The 14,464-nt window shown below is 42.5% G+C and overlaps 1 protein-coding gene across 8 annotated transcripts in view; it reads left to right on the top strand.

Moving 5' to 3' along the window:
• Positions 1 to 14,464, top strand: part of DIP2C (disco interacting protein 2 homolog C) — a 535,770-nt gene that overhangs the window by 226,014 nt on the left and 295,292 nt on the right. For 5 of the 8 annotated variants that reach the window (XM_073581625.1, XM_073581628.1, XM_073581627.1 and 2 more), the window contains exon 2: positions 5,266 to 5,334. The exons of the other annotated variants lie outside the window; for them this stretch is intronic. In XM_073581625.1, the coding sequence (XP_073437726.1) occupies positions 5,266 to 5,334 (69 nt within the window). The remainder of the gene's footprint in view (positions 1 to 5,265; positions 5,335 to 14,464) is intronic. 8 annotated transcript variants of the gene reach the window in all.

The raw sequence follows: 14,464 nt of genomic DNA, 5'->3' as shown, positions 1-14,464 counted from the left end.
GGGGAAAAGAAATATACCTTAAGACATAATACAAAAATCATTTTAAATTGATGAACATTAATATTATCTGAGAGTATTCATAAGTCCCAAAAGCATGATAAAAGTGAATTCTTGATCCATTTCTTCTTCTATACGTTTTTTCAATCCAAAAAGAAGGTCAGACAGTCGTGCGATCAAAAGATAGAAATTTTCCATCATGTGCTGATTGTGAGCCACAGGGTAACTTCAATAACATTAATATACCTGGAAGAATAAATTTTTTTTCTAAATTTTAAAAAAACTGGAGCCAGGGGAGAAAAAAAAAAAAAAAAATTTTTTCCCTTCTTTTTTCCTTCCTTTCTCCTCTCTCTCTCCTTCTTCCTTTTTTTAGTAAAATATAAATAAAAAACATAAAAACCACAGTATATAATACAACGAACACCTAAAACAACCTGACTCAAGATGTGCAGTTAGAGGAAGGAATTGAAACCAAAATTTTCATTGAGACCATAAGGGGTAATGGTCCCTAAACGGTAAATCCATTTGCTTTCAAGTTGTGCTAAAGTTTTACTCAAATCCCCTCCTCGTATGCCCAGTTCAATTTGATCAATAGCTTTAAATAGAAGACCCTTGGAATTGCAATTATGGTGAGATTTAAAATGGCGTGGAAGAGTTTTTAAAAGGGAATTATCCTCAATGGTTTGGGCTTTTTGAATATCGCGAACATGTTCACGTATACGAATTTTGAATTCCCGAGTGGTTAACCCTATGTAAATAAGGTTACAGGGACATGTTGCATGGTATATGATGCCCTGAGATGAACAAGTTAAATGTTTGCGGATTTCAAAGGTCCTAGATCCATTATGGTTGGTAAATAGCTGTGCTTTTTTTGTGTTGATACACGCTTTACAAATGCCACAAGGGAAAAAACCAGGTCTAGAAAGGTTACATCCAGGTTTGGTAGTTGGATCATAATGGCTATGAACCAATAAATCCTTCAAATTACGACTCCTCCTAGCCACTATTCTACTTCTACATATTTTTTATCACCATTTTTGCACCATCACTATCTCTTTAGTATACAGCATTCCTGTATTCCTTTTTTTTTCATAGCCCTTATTCTATGTGAGTATCAATTGATCTATTTTTACTTCCCTTTTGTATGATCCTTCCATTCCCATGTATCAATCCCTGCAGAGAAGTCTCTTTTCTCTATATTATGATCACTATCCATATAGATGCTGCTGACACTGGCCCATTGTTTATTTGGTGACCTATGCGCACGCGCCTGGTTTGGCGGCCTGCTCTGACTTCCGGGAGCGCTCGCATATGTGACCGCAGTGCGTTCCACTGCGGGTCACAGAGCGCGGTCCTGGGAAGTCCCTTTTGCCTAAGGGGGCGGAACTAGCCGCGTGCGCTATTCACAGGTCCTATTCCCTATCCGGTATTTTACCGGAAGCTAATGTATATAACTTTGGTCACGTGACCGTTCACATGGGCCCATAGTAACTATAAAGGATTCAGGAACACCACTACCTGTCAGAACGCCCCGGGAAGAAGCAACTCATGTGAAACAGTGCTGTCGGGCGGCGGTGGGGAAAAGGTTTTCCAGCATTTAGCCTTTCCATTGGCTTTCTTTCTCCCAGTGGCCAGCCACAGGTAAAAATCTTTCTTTAAAATTGCCTTGCACCTTATCCATTTATGGAACCCCTTTTTTTGCTGTGCCCTGCTTTTTTGGATATATCTCCCTGAAGTGCAATTCCTTCCCTAGCCATTTTTCATACTGAATAGGCCAATCTTTCCTTTAGTGCTCATAGCGCTTTATTTTTGCAAGTTTTTGTAACTGCCGTTGGAATACAGGCCTTAAATATATTGTATTTCTTTTGCTTTGGAGGGACTCTCTTTGTTTTTTTGGATATATTTGAAATAGATAATTTGCACACTGTGGAGATATCATACACTCTCCTTGCTGGCTATCCTTACCCCCTATGTTGGAGACCAATTAATCCTGTCTTTTTAATACAATTATGTTATTTTTAATTGATAATTAATAAAAATTATATTTTTATCAACATTATTGTTTTTCACTTCTTGAGTCTTCACGGTACCTTCCGTGACGACTTTTTGGTTGAGATATGTTTATTGAAGTGACTGCTGCCTTTTTGACTTAGGATAATGGGTATATGTATTATCCCAGTATTTCACAGACTTGTTTTTGAACATTTAAATGCACTTGGGGACATGCTTTTTGTTCAGCAATGGAGTCTTGCGTGGTGAGCGTGCATACAGGCCATGGGAGGTTGTGTGGGTGAGCGTGCATACAGGTCATGGAGGTTGAATGCATCACTTAATGTTTTCTTTAAAACAATTATACCTGCTGACTCCAGGTCTTTCTTTAGCTTTCCACAGGTGGTCTTTGACTCTTGTATAGCTCTAATGATTCTTTTCTATCCTCTTTGTGAAATCTTGCAGGGAGCACCTGGTTGTAGCCTGTTTATAGTGAAATGGTAGTGAATGGTAGTGAAATCCGCTTCTGGATTATGGCCCCAACAGTGCTGACTGGGGCCATCAGTTGTTTAGTAATTCTTCAGTAACCAATGCCATTAGTATGTTTTGCAACAATAAGGTTGTGAAGGCCTTGAGACTGCTCACTGGTGTTACCCATCATGAGATTTTTCTTGTGTGGCACCTTGATAATGAGACACCTTTTTATAGTCCATCAGTTGAACCAGCTGATATTTTTCACTAAGTGGCAGGATTGCTTTCTAAGTAATGACCCTGCTCTCTCCTGGTTCTCTTCCTATCTTTCTGACCACTCCTTCAGTGTTTTGTTCTCTGGTTCCACGTCATCTCCTCTTCCTCTCGCTGTTGGGGTACCTCAGGGCTCAGTCCTTGGCCCCCTTCTCTTCTCTCTCTACACAGCCCCAATTGGACAGACCATCAGCAGATTTGGCTTTCAGGATCATCTTTATGTTGATGACACACAACTATATACGTCATTCCCCAACCTTACCCCCACTATACTACAGAACGCCAGTGACTGCCTGTCTGCAGTCTCCAACATCATGTCCGCTCTCTATCTGAAACTCAACCTCTCCAAAACTGAACTACTTCTGCTCCTGCCGTCTACTAACCTCCCTAAATCTGACATTTCCCTCTCCGTGGGTGGCACCACAATAAAACCCCGGCAGCAGGCACGCTGTCTGGGTGTTATGTTTGACACCAATCTCTCCTTCACATCCCATATACAATCTCTTGCCCGCTCACTGTAGCATTGAGCCACTCCCGCCTGGACTACTGAAACGTTCTATTAAATGGCATCCCTGTTACTCGACTATCCCCTCTCCAGTCCATACTTAGGCCAGGTTCACATAGCGTTAACCAGCCCTATCAACGCATAGCGTTGACGGGCTGCGTTAATGCTATAGCATAACGCGATATGCGTTATGCTATACCGCTAGCGCTGATGAATCATCAGCGCTAGCTGTGACGGAGCCTCAGACGCTGCAGCCCGTGTCCGAGGCTCCGTCAGTGCTTAACGGCACATCGCGAACGTGTGCTGCTTTACTGCATATGTCGCGATGCGCTAGTTAATGGGAGGCTGTGGCAGCGTTAACGGACTGCGTTACACCGCGTTATACCGCGGTGTAACGCAGTCCGTTAAACGGACTGCCATAGCGCAGTGGGAACCCGGCCTTAATGCAGCAGCCAGGGTCATCTATCTGGCTAATCGGTACTCAGACTTGTACGCTCTTCGCCAGTCCTTACATTGGCTGCCCATTCATTATAGGATCCAATTCAAAGTACTTGTTCTCACCCACAAAGCTCTCCACAGTGCAGCACCCCCTAAATCTCCTCTCTCATTTCTGTCTATCAGTCTAACCGACCGCTGCGCTCTGCAAACGACTTTCGACTAACCTCTGCACTAATCCCTCCCACTCCCGACTCCAAGACTTCTCCCGTGCTGCGCCAACCCTCTGGAATGCTCTATCCCAAGAAATTAGGACTATCCACAATTTGCATAGTTTCAGGTGCTCCCTCAAAACACTTTTGTTCAGAGCGGCCTATCACGTTCGCTAATCACAGTCATTCTATGTGTAAGTGTGCGTGTGTAGCCCATTCACTATCTCCATCCATCCCTCACTCCCTCAAGATGGCTGGACCATCATTGTAAATACACCATTGTAAATACACACCTGTACTCTGTATCTCCCCCACCTCATTGTAGATTGTAAGCTCTCACGAGCAGGGTCGTCTTATTTTGCTTTAATTATTGTATTGCTAGTGTTGTTACTTATGACTTATGTTTTGAAACTGTTAATCTGTAAAGCGCTGCGGAATATGTTGGCGCTATATAAATAAAGATTACCGTATTGTTATTATTAAGATTATTATTATGATAGATTTCAGCTGGTGTTATGACTTTCAATACTTTTTCCCTGTGTCATTTCTCATTATTACACATAATTTATGGACAAAAAAAAATGTAGCAAAACCTTCTTTTTGTAAGCAGCTTTTTTACTGCCAAGAGAGCAGGTTTTACCTGCAGAAAAAAAAAACCGCAGCAAAAACATAACGTGTGAACATACCCTTAAAATTCTGATCGCCTAACTGGACAATTGGGGGTCTGGGGCTATGTTGACACTGATTTATTTTTTCGAGGAGTTATTGGCGTAAATCTGCTACAAAATCCTTGGAAAACTCTCTCTATCCATATGAGGAGGTTTTTTTCTCCTTGAAGAGTTTTTGAAAAATGACTAATGGGAAAAGAAGTGCATGTAAACTTCTTTCCAGTGGATCCTGATTCTAACTGCTCCAAACTATTAACCATGAAATCAAAGGCTGCGTAAAACCCTTCCGAAAAAAAAATATCTGTGAAAAAAACCTCCTCAAAAGCAGAAACTCCAGGCTTTTGAGGAGTTTTGAGATTTGGAATAGGATTTGCAATGTTTCTGCTCCAGAAACTTTTTTTTAAGAACTCTGTGTTCACAAAGCGAAAAACTCCCCCCCCCAAAAAGAAGTGCTTTCTGAAGAAAAGTCAGCTTGTAAAACTCTTAATTTTTGTAGGCCTCAAAAAAAAAACAAACAAAAAAAAAACGTTGTGTGAACATAGCCTTATCTTTCTAGGTAATGTTTCGATTCCATGGGGGAAATGTACAACAAATTAAACTTTTGCTGAAGGTCGGGAATATTTCTGTATGAAAGGGCCGTTATGATGAATTGAATATGTCTTGCCTGCAATGATTAATTTCACTAGCTGTCTCTTCCAAAATAACTGTTTTCCAGGTCATCCATGTATCTCGGGTCCCTCTGCAATGAGATGGCATGGGAGGTCTTGGAAAACAGCAGCATTATGTAAGAAGGATTCATACATATTTTCAACATTTGATTGTGTTTGTGCCGTGTTTCGACGTCTCCTCGCCACTGTGATTCCTGTGATTTATTTCTGCAATCATGCAATGTTGTGCTTCTGGGAGTGTACCAATCAGGAGCGCCTTCATGGCGACAATGAGAAATTAGGCTCCAAGAGAGTGGAGAGCCGCCCGTTCTCTTCCGCTAATTCCCATGACATGAAATGGCAGTCTGTATGGCGTGTCATCTCACTTGTTGATTAGCCATTGATCTGACTGTCGTGTGTAATGCTATGTGATACTTATATAGCATTCCGCGTCAAATTCTAAATTTACGCCCAATTTAAAGCGCTGTGTCCCAATGAATGACAAGACGATCCACAAATGAAATGGAGAAATAAACACACCATTTGTTAGGTTTATTAGGTGTTTTTTGGTTCTGTCTCTTGAAATTGCTGGACAATTTATGCAGGCCTCAGTGTGGGGGTAAATTACCGTAACTCTAAAACTTTGGGAAAATTTCAAATTGCTAGTTTTATTTAACCCGATCACATTGTAAATGTGAAAATTACATTTTATAGAGAGCCCAAGCAGTCAATGTGGCTTCATACTTGAGTACTTCTGCTCAGAAATCTGAAGTCTGCAGTAAATTATAACTACGTTCCTGTACATTTTCTGAAGATGAGAATGCTGTCCGGATAATCAGTGGTATGGTGTATTATTAGGCGATAATTGTGAACAGTAAATATAAGCTGGGGTTATTACTAGTGATGAGCGGACGTGCTCAGATAACGTGTTATTTGAGTATCTTGGGCGTGCTCGTATATTATGTTCGAGTCCCTGCAGCTGCATGTTGTGCTGCTGTTATACAGCCTGAACACATGCAGGGATTGTCTAACCGTTTAACAGCCGCAAAACATGATAACACCCGAGCAGACTCGGATAAGGCGTTATCCAAGGACATCCGCTCATCAATGATCATCAGTTATTACCCGATTTATATAATTATAAATCTTGGAATACCTGACATAATTTGATTTTGGAAAAATCTAATTACTATGGCAGAATGATACAGAGAAATGTTTGTTTTGAGTAGTACCTAGACTCCTACATTCTAGTCTGCCCTTAAAGGGGTTGTCAGATGCAAATTGATAAGTCTGCAGTCACTCTCTGTGCCCACAGACTTATGACCCCGCACACACGGGGCCAGAGGGCATATCTGCATTATGCATACTCCCGGCCAGTGGGAGCACTCTGGCTCTCCATACACTTGTATAGAGCGAGGCCACGCCATCTACTGAACCACGCCCACTAGACGGTCTTGTCACCAGTCGGTGGTGCAGCCTCGGCTCAAAACAAGCGTATGGAGCTTGGCTGCGCCCACTGGCCAGGGTTATGTTTAACTCATACATACCCTCCTCCGATACCGGATCAGACACCAATGAATCCCCGCAGCAACAGTGCAGGTGCTGGGAGATTCATACGTCTGCAGTCACACAGTGTGACTGCATTCTTATCGATTTGGACCGGACAGCCCCCTTAAATGATCACAGTTGTTTCAACAAACGTTGCAAAAAATCTATAATGCAAGAATAAGAGATTTTGTATTGTATCTTATCAGATAAATTACCATAGAATTTTTTTTTTTTATCCTTCACATCCCTTGACTTCCTGCCTCCTGAACTTGTCATTTACTGTGGAAAAAAATGTGTTTCAGAACAAATAGAAATGTATAACAAGGATAATTTGGAGGAGAAGTGAGGAGCACTCAGTACAGTAAGAGATCCCGTTGCAGCTTGTATCTAATTTATTTTACATTAGTGCTGGATTCACAGCCACACTGCTTAGTGCTCCTGTATAATGGTCTCCAAGTTGCTGCTCCTTCTCAGTGTGCTACAGAGAATGAAGATTATTGATTAGTGATGAGTGAACGTAATTAGATAAAGTCTTATCCGTGCATGCTTGGGTGCTAACCGAATGTCTTCGGCTTGCTTGAATAACATGTTCGAGACCCTGCGGCTGCATGTATTGCAGCTATTGGACAGCCACAACACATGCACGGATTGCTGGTTTGTCAGGCACTCCCTGCTTGTGTTGCGGTGGTCTAACAGTCATGAGACATGCAGCCGCGGGGTTTCGAACATATTATTTGAGCATGCCGAAAACACTCAGTTAACACACAAGCATGCTCGGATAAGACATTATCCAGGCATGTTTGCTCATCACTATTAGAGATCCATCTCTGTGTGTGCCGTGTATGGGAGACATCATAGCAGCTAGTCTCTCTACTCTCCACCCATTAGTTTAGAGATAAATTAGAAAGTAACAGTGCCTGCAAAGGGGAAAACGAGTGAAAATGGCTAGAAATAGTGTATATACACGCATGACAGCTCATTCTGAAAACTTACCTGAGATGACAGGTACACTTCAGCTCAAATCTGGGCTGGTTCCTAGGGACATGTTGATGGAGAAAGAACGTAACAGGCCAGGCCTATCCTTTCTTGCATATTTGATCAAAAGTTTGGCCGAGAACTTCTTTAACGTCAGTATATAAACTTCTTTCCCCAGTGATTAGGCCAGCTTAACCTATTACAACTGATACAGGAAAGATTTAAATCTTTGTACCGTGTTAGCCAGTAGATACAAAAATGTTAAGATTTGAGAGTCCTCGGTGGTTGATACCTTTTAATGGCTAACTGAAAAGATGGTAACAAATTGCAAGCTTACGAGACCACTCAAATTCCTTCATCAGGATTCTTTGGTCTGATGAAGACACCTGAGTTGTCTCGAAAGCTTGCAATTTGTTACCATCTTTTCAGTTAGCCATTAAAAGGTATCAACCACTGAGGACTCTCAAATCTTAGTAATTTTCATATTACAACTGGAAATCTGAACCTGACTGCAGGCCTTATATTTTTGATGTGAAAAGAAGTTTAAACTTTTGGTACCATGATAATTTTTTTTTTTTTTTTTTCAGAAAACGAATTGCTCTCTCTAAGAGATGCAGTTATAATCTTGTAGATTTGACACCAATATATCCTTATTATGCTCTGATAAGGGCCTGAAATGTGTATTCTCATGTTATTAAATTGCTTTACTCATTGACAACATAAAAATATGCAAGTTTGCAATTGACTTGCTTTTTCTATCTGCTGTCATTACCTTATAGGAGTGCTTTTATCTTACATAGTGTACAGCTTGTTTCCATGGAACGAGTGTGCACCTTACATTCCAAGAAATGTGTTGACTTCTAACATACCAATCAGCTCTCGCCAACCCATTGAATTCAATACAGCAGTTAGCTAGCTGTTCACCTGCCTCTCCTGACAAGCTACTGTTAGAATCCTCACAAAATCACAAGCCCCCACAATCTGCAACTTTCAGAGCAGGTCTCCTACTCACTGCACTCACTGACCTATGTGCTTCTTCTAATGCCCTATTCTCTATATGTGTAAATGTAATGATATCAGTGTAGATTCAGCCATCAGTGTTTGTTTCTGAATGTGGTGCAGTATAGCTTGTGCTGAGCTTTATAGTTCTATGAATACTACAGTTCTGCTATTCACCAAAACTGTCACTCAAGGAGGAGAGTCCGCCCTACCAGAAACAATTAACTAAGGAGACCGCATCGCTCTGAGCTGCTCAAGAGACAATTTGAGAATAACTCTTTAAGGATGGGAAGATTTACCCAATGGGATGATTAACCAATACTGTTGCTTATTGCCTTATATCCCATTGTCTACATAAGTGGATGTGCTATTAATAATAATGTCTATATTCACTAACAGATCAAAAAAACCTTGAATATGGTATATAATAGAATCACAAATGATTGTAGAATCTTACAGAAAGTTTTCAGTCTAGAATGAGGAAAGTCTGTTTACATAAATTTGGAAAACCCCATTCAGTATAACTGGTTAAAAAAATCAATTAAGAAAATAAATACCGTAGATACTTGTGCATAAGCCGAGTTGTTCAGCACATTTTTTGTGCTGAAAACACCCCCCTTCCCTCCCCCCCGCTTATACATGAGTCATTTCGACAAAAGATGGCGGGGGAGCTGCGGAGCAGCAGGTCACAGAGGCAGGAGCCGGCGCCTGCGGCTAAAGCCTGTGCCCACGGCTAAAGAGAAATAAATATTCACTGCACTGGTAATGAACATTAATTTCTCTTATAGCACGCGCAGTTACAGCCACAGCCGCCGGCTTCCAGCAGCTGCCGGGCTATCACGGGTGCCCGCTCATTAAGGTAATGAATATTCACCTCTCTCCACTCCCATAGGTGTGGAGATAGATGAATATTCATTCCCTTAATGAGCGGGGACACGTGATCACCCGGCTACAGGAGCTGCTGTCACCGGAACAAGATGCTGCGAGGGCGCGCTGGGAAGGCAAGTAGGATTTTTTTTTTATGCTTTTCTCAAGGGAGCCATAATACAAGGATGGGGATGAGGAACCATGCATGCAAGGATAAGGGTTAAGGAGCCATGCAGACAAGGATGGGAATAAGAAGCCGTGCAGACAAGGATGGGGATAAGGAGCCATGCAGGCAAGGATGGGAATAAGAAGCCATGCAGACAAGGATGGGAATAAGAAGCCATGCAGGCAAGGATGGGAATAAAAAGCCATGCAGACAAGGATGGGAATAAGAAGCCATGCAGGCAAGGATAGGAATAAAATCCATGCAGACAAGGATGGGAATAAGAAGCCATGCAGGCAAGGATGGGAATAAGAAGCCATGCAGACAAGGATGGGAATAAGAAGCCATACAGACAAGGATGGGAATAAGGAGCCATGTGGACAAGGATGGGAATAAGAAGCCATGCAGGCAAGGATGGGAATAAGAAGCCATGCAGACAAGGATAGGAATAAGGAGCCATGGAGGCAAGGATGGGAATAAGAAGCCATGCAGGCAAGGATGGGAATAAGAAGCCATGCAGACAAGGATGGGAATAAGGAGCCATGCAGACAAGGATGGGAATAAGGAGCCATGCAGACAAGGATGGGAATAAGGAGCCATGCAGACAAGGATGGGAATAAGGAGCCATGCAGGCAAGGATGGGAATAAGAAGCCATGCAGACAAGGATGGGAATAAGGAGCCATGCGGACAAGGATGGGAATAAGAAGCCGTGCAGGCAAGGATGGGAATAAGAAGCCATGCAGGCAAGGATGGGAATAAGAAGCCATGCAGGCAAGGATGTGAATAAGGAGCCATGCAGACAAGGATGGGAATAAGGAGCCATGCAGACAAGGATGGGAATAAGGAGCCATGCAGACAAGGATGGGAATAAGGAGCCATGCAGACAAGGATGGGAATAAGGAGCCATGCAGACAAGGATGGGAATAAGAAGCCATGCAGACAAGGATGGGAATAAGAAGCCATGCAGACAAGGATAGGAATAAGGAGCCATGCAGACAAGGATAGGAATAAGGAGCCATGCAGACAAGGATGGGAATAAGAAGCCATGCAGACAAGGATGGGAATAAGGAGCCATACAGACAAGGATAGGAATAAGGAGCCATGCAGGCAAGGATGGGAATAAGGAGCCATGCAGACAAGGATGGGAATAAGAAGCCATGCAGACAAGGATAGGAATAAGGAGCCATGCAGACAAGGATAGGAATAAGGAGCCATGCAGGCAAGGATGGGAATAAGAAGCCATGCAGGCAAGGATGGGAATAAGAAGCCATGCAGGCAAGGATGGGAATAAGAAGCCGTGCAGGCAAGGATGGGAATAAGAAGCCATGCAGGCAGGGATGGGAATAAGAAGCCATGCAGGCAAGGATGGGAATAAGGAGCTATGCAGGCAAGGATAGGAATAAGGAGCCATGCAGGCAAGGATGGGAATAAGAAGCCATGCAGGCAAGGATGGGAATAAGAAGCCATGCAGACAAGGATAGGAATAAGGAGCCATGCAGACAAGGAGAGGAATAAGGAGCCATGCAGGCAAGGATGGGAATAAGAAGCCATGCAGGCAAGGATGGGAATAAGAAGCCATGCAGGCAAGGATGGGAATAAGGAGCTATGCAGACAAGGATAGGAATAAGGAGCCATGCAGGCAAGGATGGGAATAAGAAGCCATGCAGGCAAGGATGGGAATAAGAAGCCATGCATACCAGGATAGGGATGAGGAGACAATGCATACCCGGCTTATACTCGAGTCAATAAGTTTTCCCAGTTTTTCGTAGCAAAATTAGGTGCCTCGGCTTATACTCAGCTCGACTTATACACGAATATATACGGAGAATAGAAGATATTGTTGTTTTGCATAAAGCAGTTTTCATGCCAGTAATCCCATTATGGACACAGCAGTCAGTCTCTTTAGTCATCATTTACTTATTTTGGCTATTAGCAGAGAATAGTAGCTTGCTTTCACTGACTGTCAAGCATTTGTTATTTTATGAAGCTCTTTATATAATTTCTGAAATTTCTGCTAAAAAGAAAAAAATATTCTGGCGCAAATGATTGAGTTGGTTTATGATCTAGAGATTTCTCTATTCTTCACAAAGGTTAGGGAGCTGACCCCTCTCAACGCAACAAGATCATGCCGATTAAATGAATAACTCGGCAGAGGTTTTGATTATTTGGGTTGTCAATCAAATTATTCCATTATTCTTCACTGCATACTTTAGATGGAATAATAGGAAAAATGTACATTTGTCAGATTTGTAATATGCAAATCCAACACTTGCAAACATACCCAAAGACACCATCTTCACAAATGGCCAGAAGTAGGAAATGTAATGATTTTACCAAAATTTACTACTATATGATTAGCTGTCAATGTGCAGCAGATCCACAGTTTGAGGACTCGGTGATCTGTTTGCCGGCTGGTTGGTATTCTTGGTAGAGTTGGTGCCAGATATGGAGGCATCATCCCAGTCACTTGAATATCTTTTGCTGGTTGTTTCAGTTAAGGGTTAGCGCATTGGGAAAAGATTGGTTTGTCGTATTACTTCTTTAACTTTACGACTTCTTTCAGCTAGCGACTTTCTCTGACTCTCGAAGCCTTGATTTGGTTTATATTGTGTCCTTTGCAATAAGAAATCCCTGTACGATAAAAATTGCGACATCATTGGCTGTAATCTTTATCTGCGTTATGTATTTGTAATATTTATTTAATAATGTGGACTGACATTTTGGTTTGAGATCCAGTCTCACACTGCACACTAACTTCACAATAATGTGCTTTAATGCATTTTCGTAAAGTCTTTACCCGCTCACTCCCACCCCTATCCCTCACCGGACTCCCACCCCTATCCCTCACCGGACTCCCACCCCTATCCCTCACCGGACTCCCACCCCTATCCCTCACCGGACTCCCACCCCTATCCCCCACTTCCACCCATATTCACCTCTTCCTAAAAGTAAAACATGTTTCCCACTCCCCTGCCTGGTAGTTTGTGACCAGGTTAAGTCTCTGGCCGCACCACAAGGACATTCTGTTTGTCTGTTCCGTCGCTGGAATCAACAAACGGAATAAGTGATCTGATGCATCAGGGGCCCCAATTGATTATTATGGGGTCTCTTTCATGTTCATTGTTTAGATCAGAAAAAAAAAATACTTGCAAAACTTATTCCTCCATTCTAAAAAAGAAAACCTTTAGGCTGTGTGCCCACGTTGCATTTTTTTAAGCGTCTCCGCAGCGTTTGTGTCGGCTCAGATGCCGCAGAAACGCTTAAAAGAAGCTTCACATTAATTAGCATGCGTTTTTGGCTTTTTGTGCCAATGCATGCGTTGTTAAACGCTCAGGAATCGCTTAGCGGCTAAAAACGCAGCATGCTCATTAATTTCCGCATTGCTGAGCGTTTTTAGCCTTCCCCAATGTTCCCAGAAATTGCGCGTCTTTTGTGCAAAAAAATGCGCAAGAAACGTGCGGAAAAAAGACGGGAAGGGGATCAGTTTCCTGAGTGTTTAAAAACGCTAACGTGGGCACATAGCCTCAATTTGACTGTTCCTAAAACTGAACATGTGAACGGAGCCAGAGCCTCCTTTCCTCTATTAATTTTATACTAAACCATCTTTCTATATCTACGAGAGAAACATTTGCTCCAGAATATCTTCTCCCTCAAGGTGACAGGTAGGAGATGCCATCTAGCCTACGGTGCAGATTCTTGTTTTTGGTTACATTAGTCATCCTTGCGGAATTTTCTCTAAATAGAAGCTGCTGGATGTGAACTGTATTTTACCTGCGTGCGGAATGATGTCCTTGACATAATGTGGAGCTGATCGCTGCTCCAATGAGGAGGAGACTGGGACTTGGACTATTAATAGACTTGCTTAGTAATCACGATGTGTAACCAGGAGTAACAACAGGGATTCGCTGCTGACGTACGTGAGCGATGCTGCTGCTTAACCCCGTCCATTCCAGCTGCTCTTGCATCTCATTCTCCATCTGAGGGATTTGGCCTCTGCACAGTTCTCTTCACCTTCTGAAGGGCCTATGAATGGGTTTCCTGCACAATGTTTTCTGTATATTCACTACTGTACATACTGAAATCTGCGAACAACCGATACAAACTCCTGGTAACATTGTCCATCGGTGCTTTCCTTAATTCATAGGGTTCATGTGCCATGACTTACATCACCAATGTCATCAAATCAAAGCACTACAGATACTGTCTGTAGGTAGATGACCTCTGTCTGACACCATGGTTGAGTAATTTGGGGAGTTTACATAACAGAAAAATCTGTATAATCGCGGTGTAATGACGCATTTATCGATAGATTTCATGTCTGCTCCTGTGACAACCAGCTGAATCTCCCCCCTCTAGACACTTGGCCAAGCAAACTGGGTGGACGGCCATAAGCTTTTCCTTAGGGCGAGTCATCCTTAAGTTTCTTTGTAGGTTGAGTGGACATTCTTAAGCTTTTCGTTAAGTTGGTTGGACCGCCTTTAATTTTTTCCTTTTAGGTTGGATGGACCTCCCTAACCTTCTACTTAGATAGTGTATCTGACTACTGCCAACCGGTGTAACGGGCAAGCTGCTTCTTGCCTCCAGTCCACCAATAGCTTTTTTGAAGTCTACTCTGGATTCCTACTCGCTGCAACCCGCAGGTGGACAGGCCGCAAAGCTATAGGCTATTGTAGCTCTCTGCTTGTAGCGAGTGCAAAAGCAAAATTAACTTAGT

Source organism: Dendrobates tinctorius, unplaced genomic scaffold (genome assembly GCF_039654945.1).
Source record: "Dendrobates tinctorius isolate UK_male_01 unplaced genomic scaffold, ASM3965494v1 ptg000070l, whole genome shotgun sequence".
Taxonomy (NCBI): domain Eukaryota; kingdom Metazoa; phylum Chordata; class Amphibia; order Anura; family Dendrobatidae; genus Dendrobates; species Dendrobates tinctorius.
The sequence above is the reverse complement of the archived record's forward strand: the minus strand, read 5'-3'. Positions and strand labels throughout refer to the sequence as shown.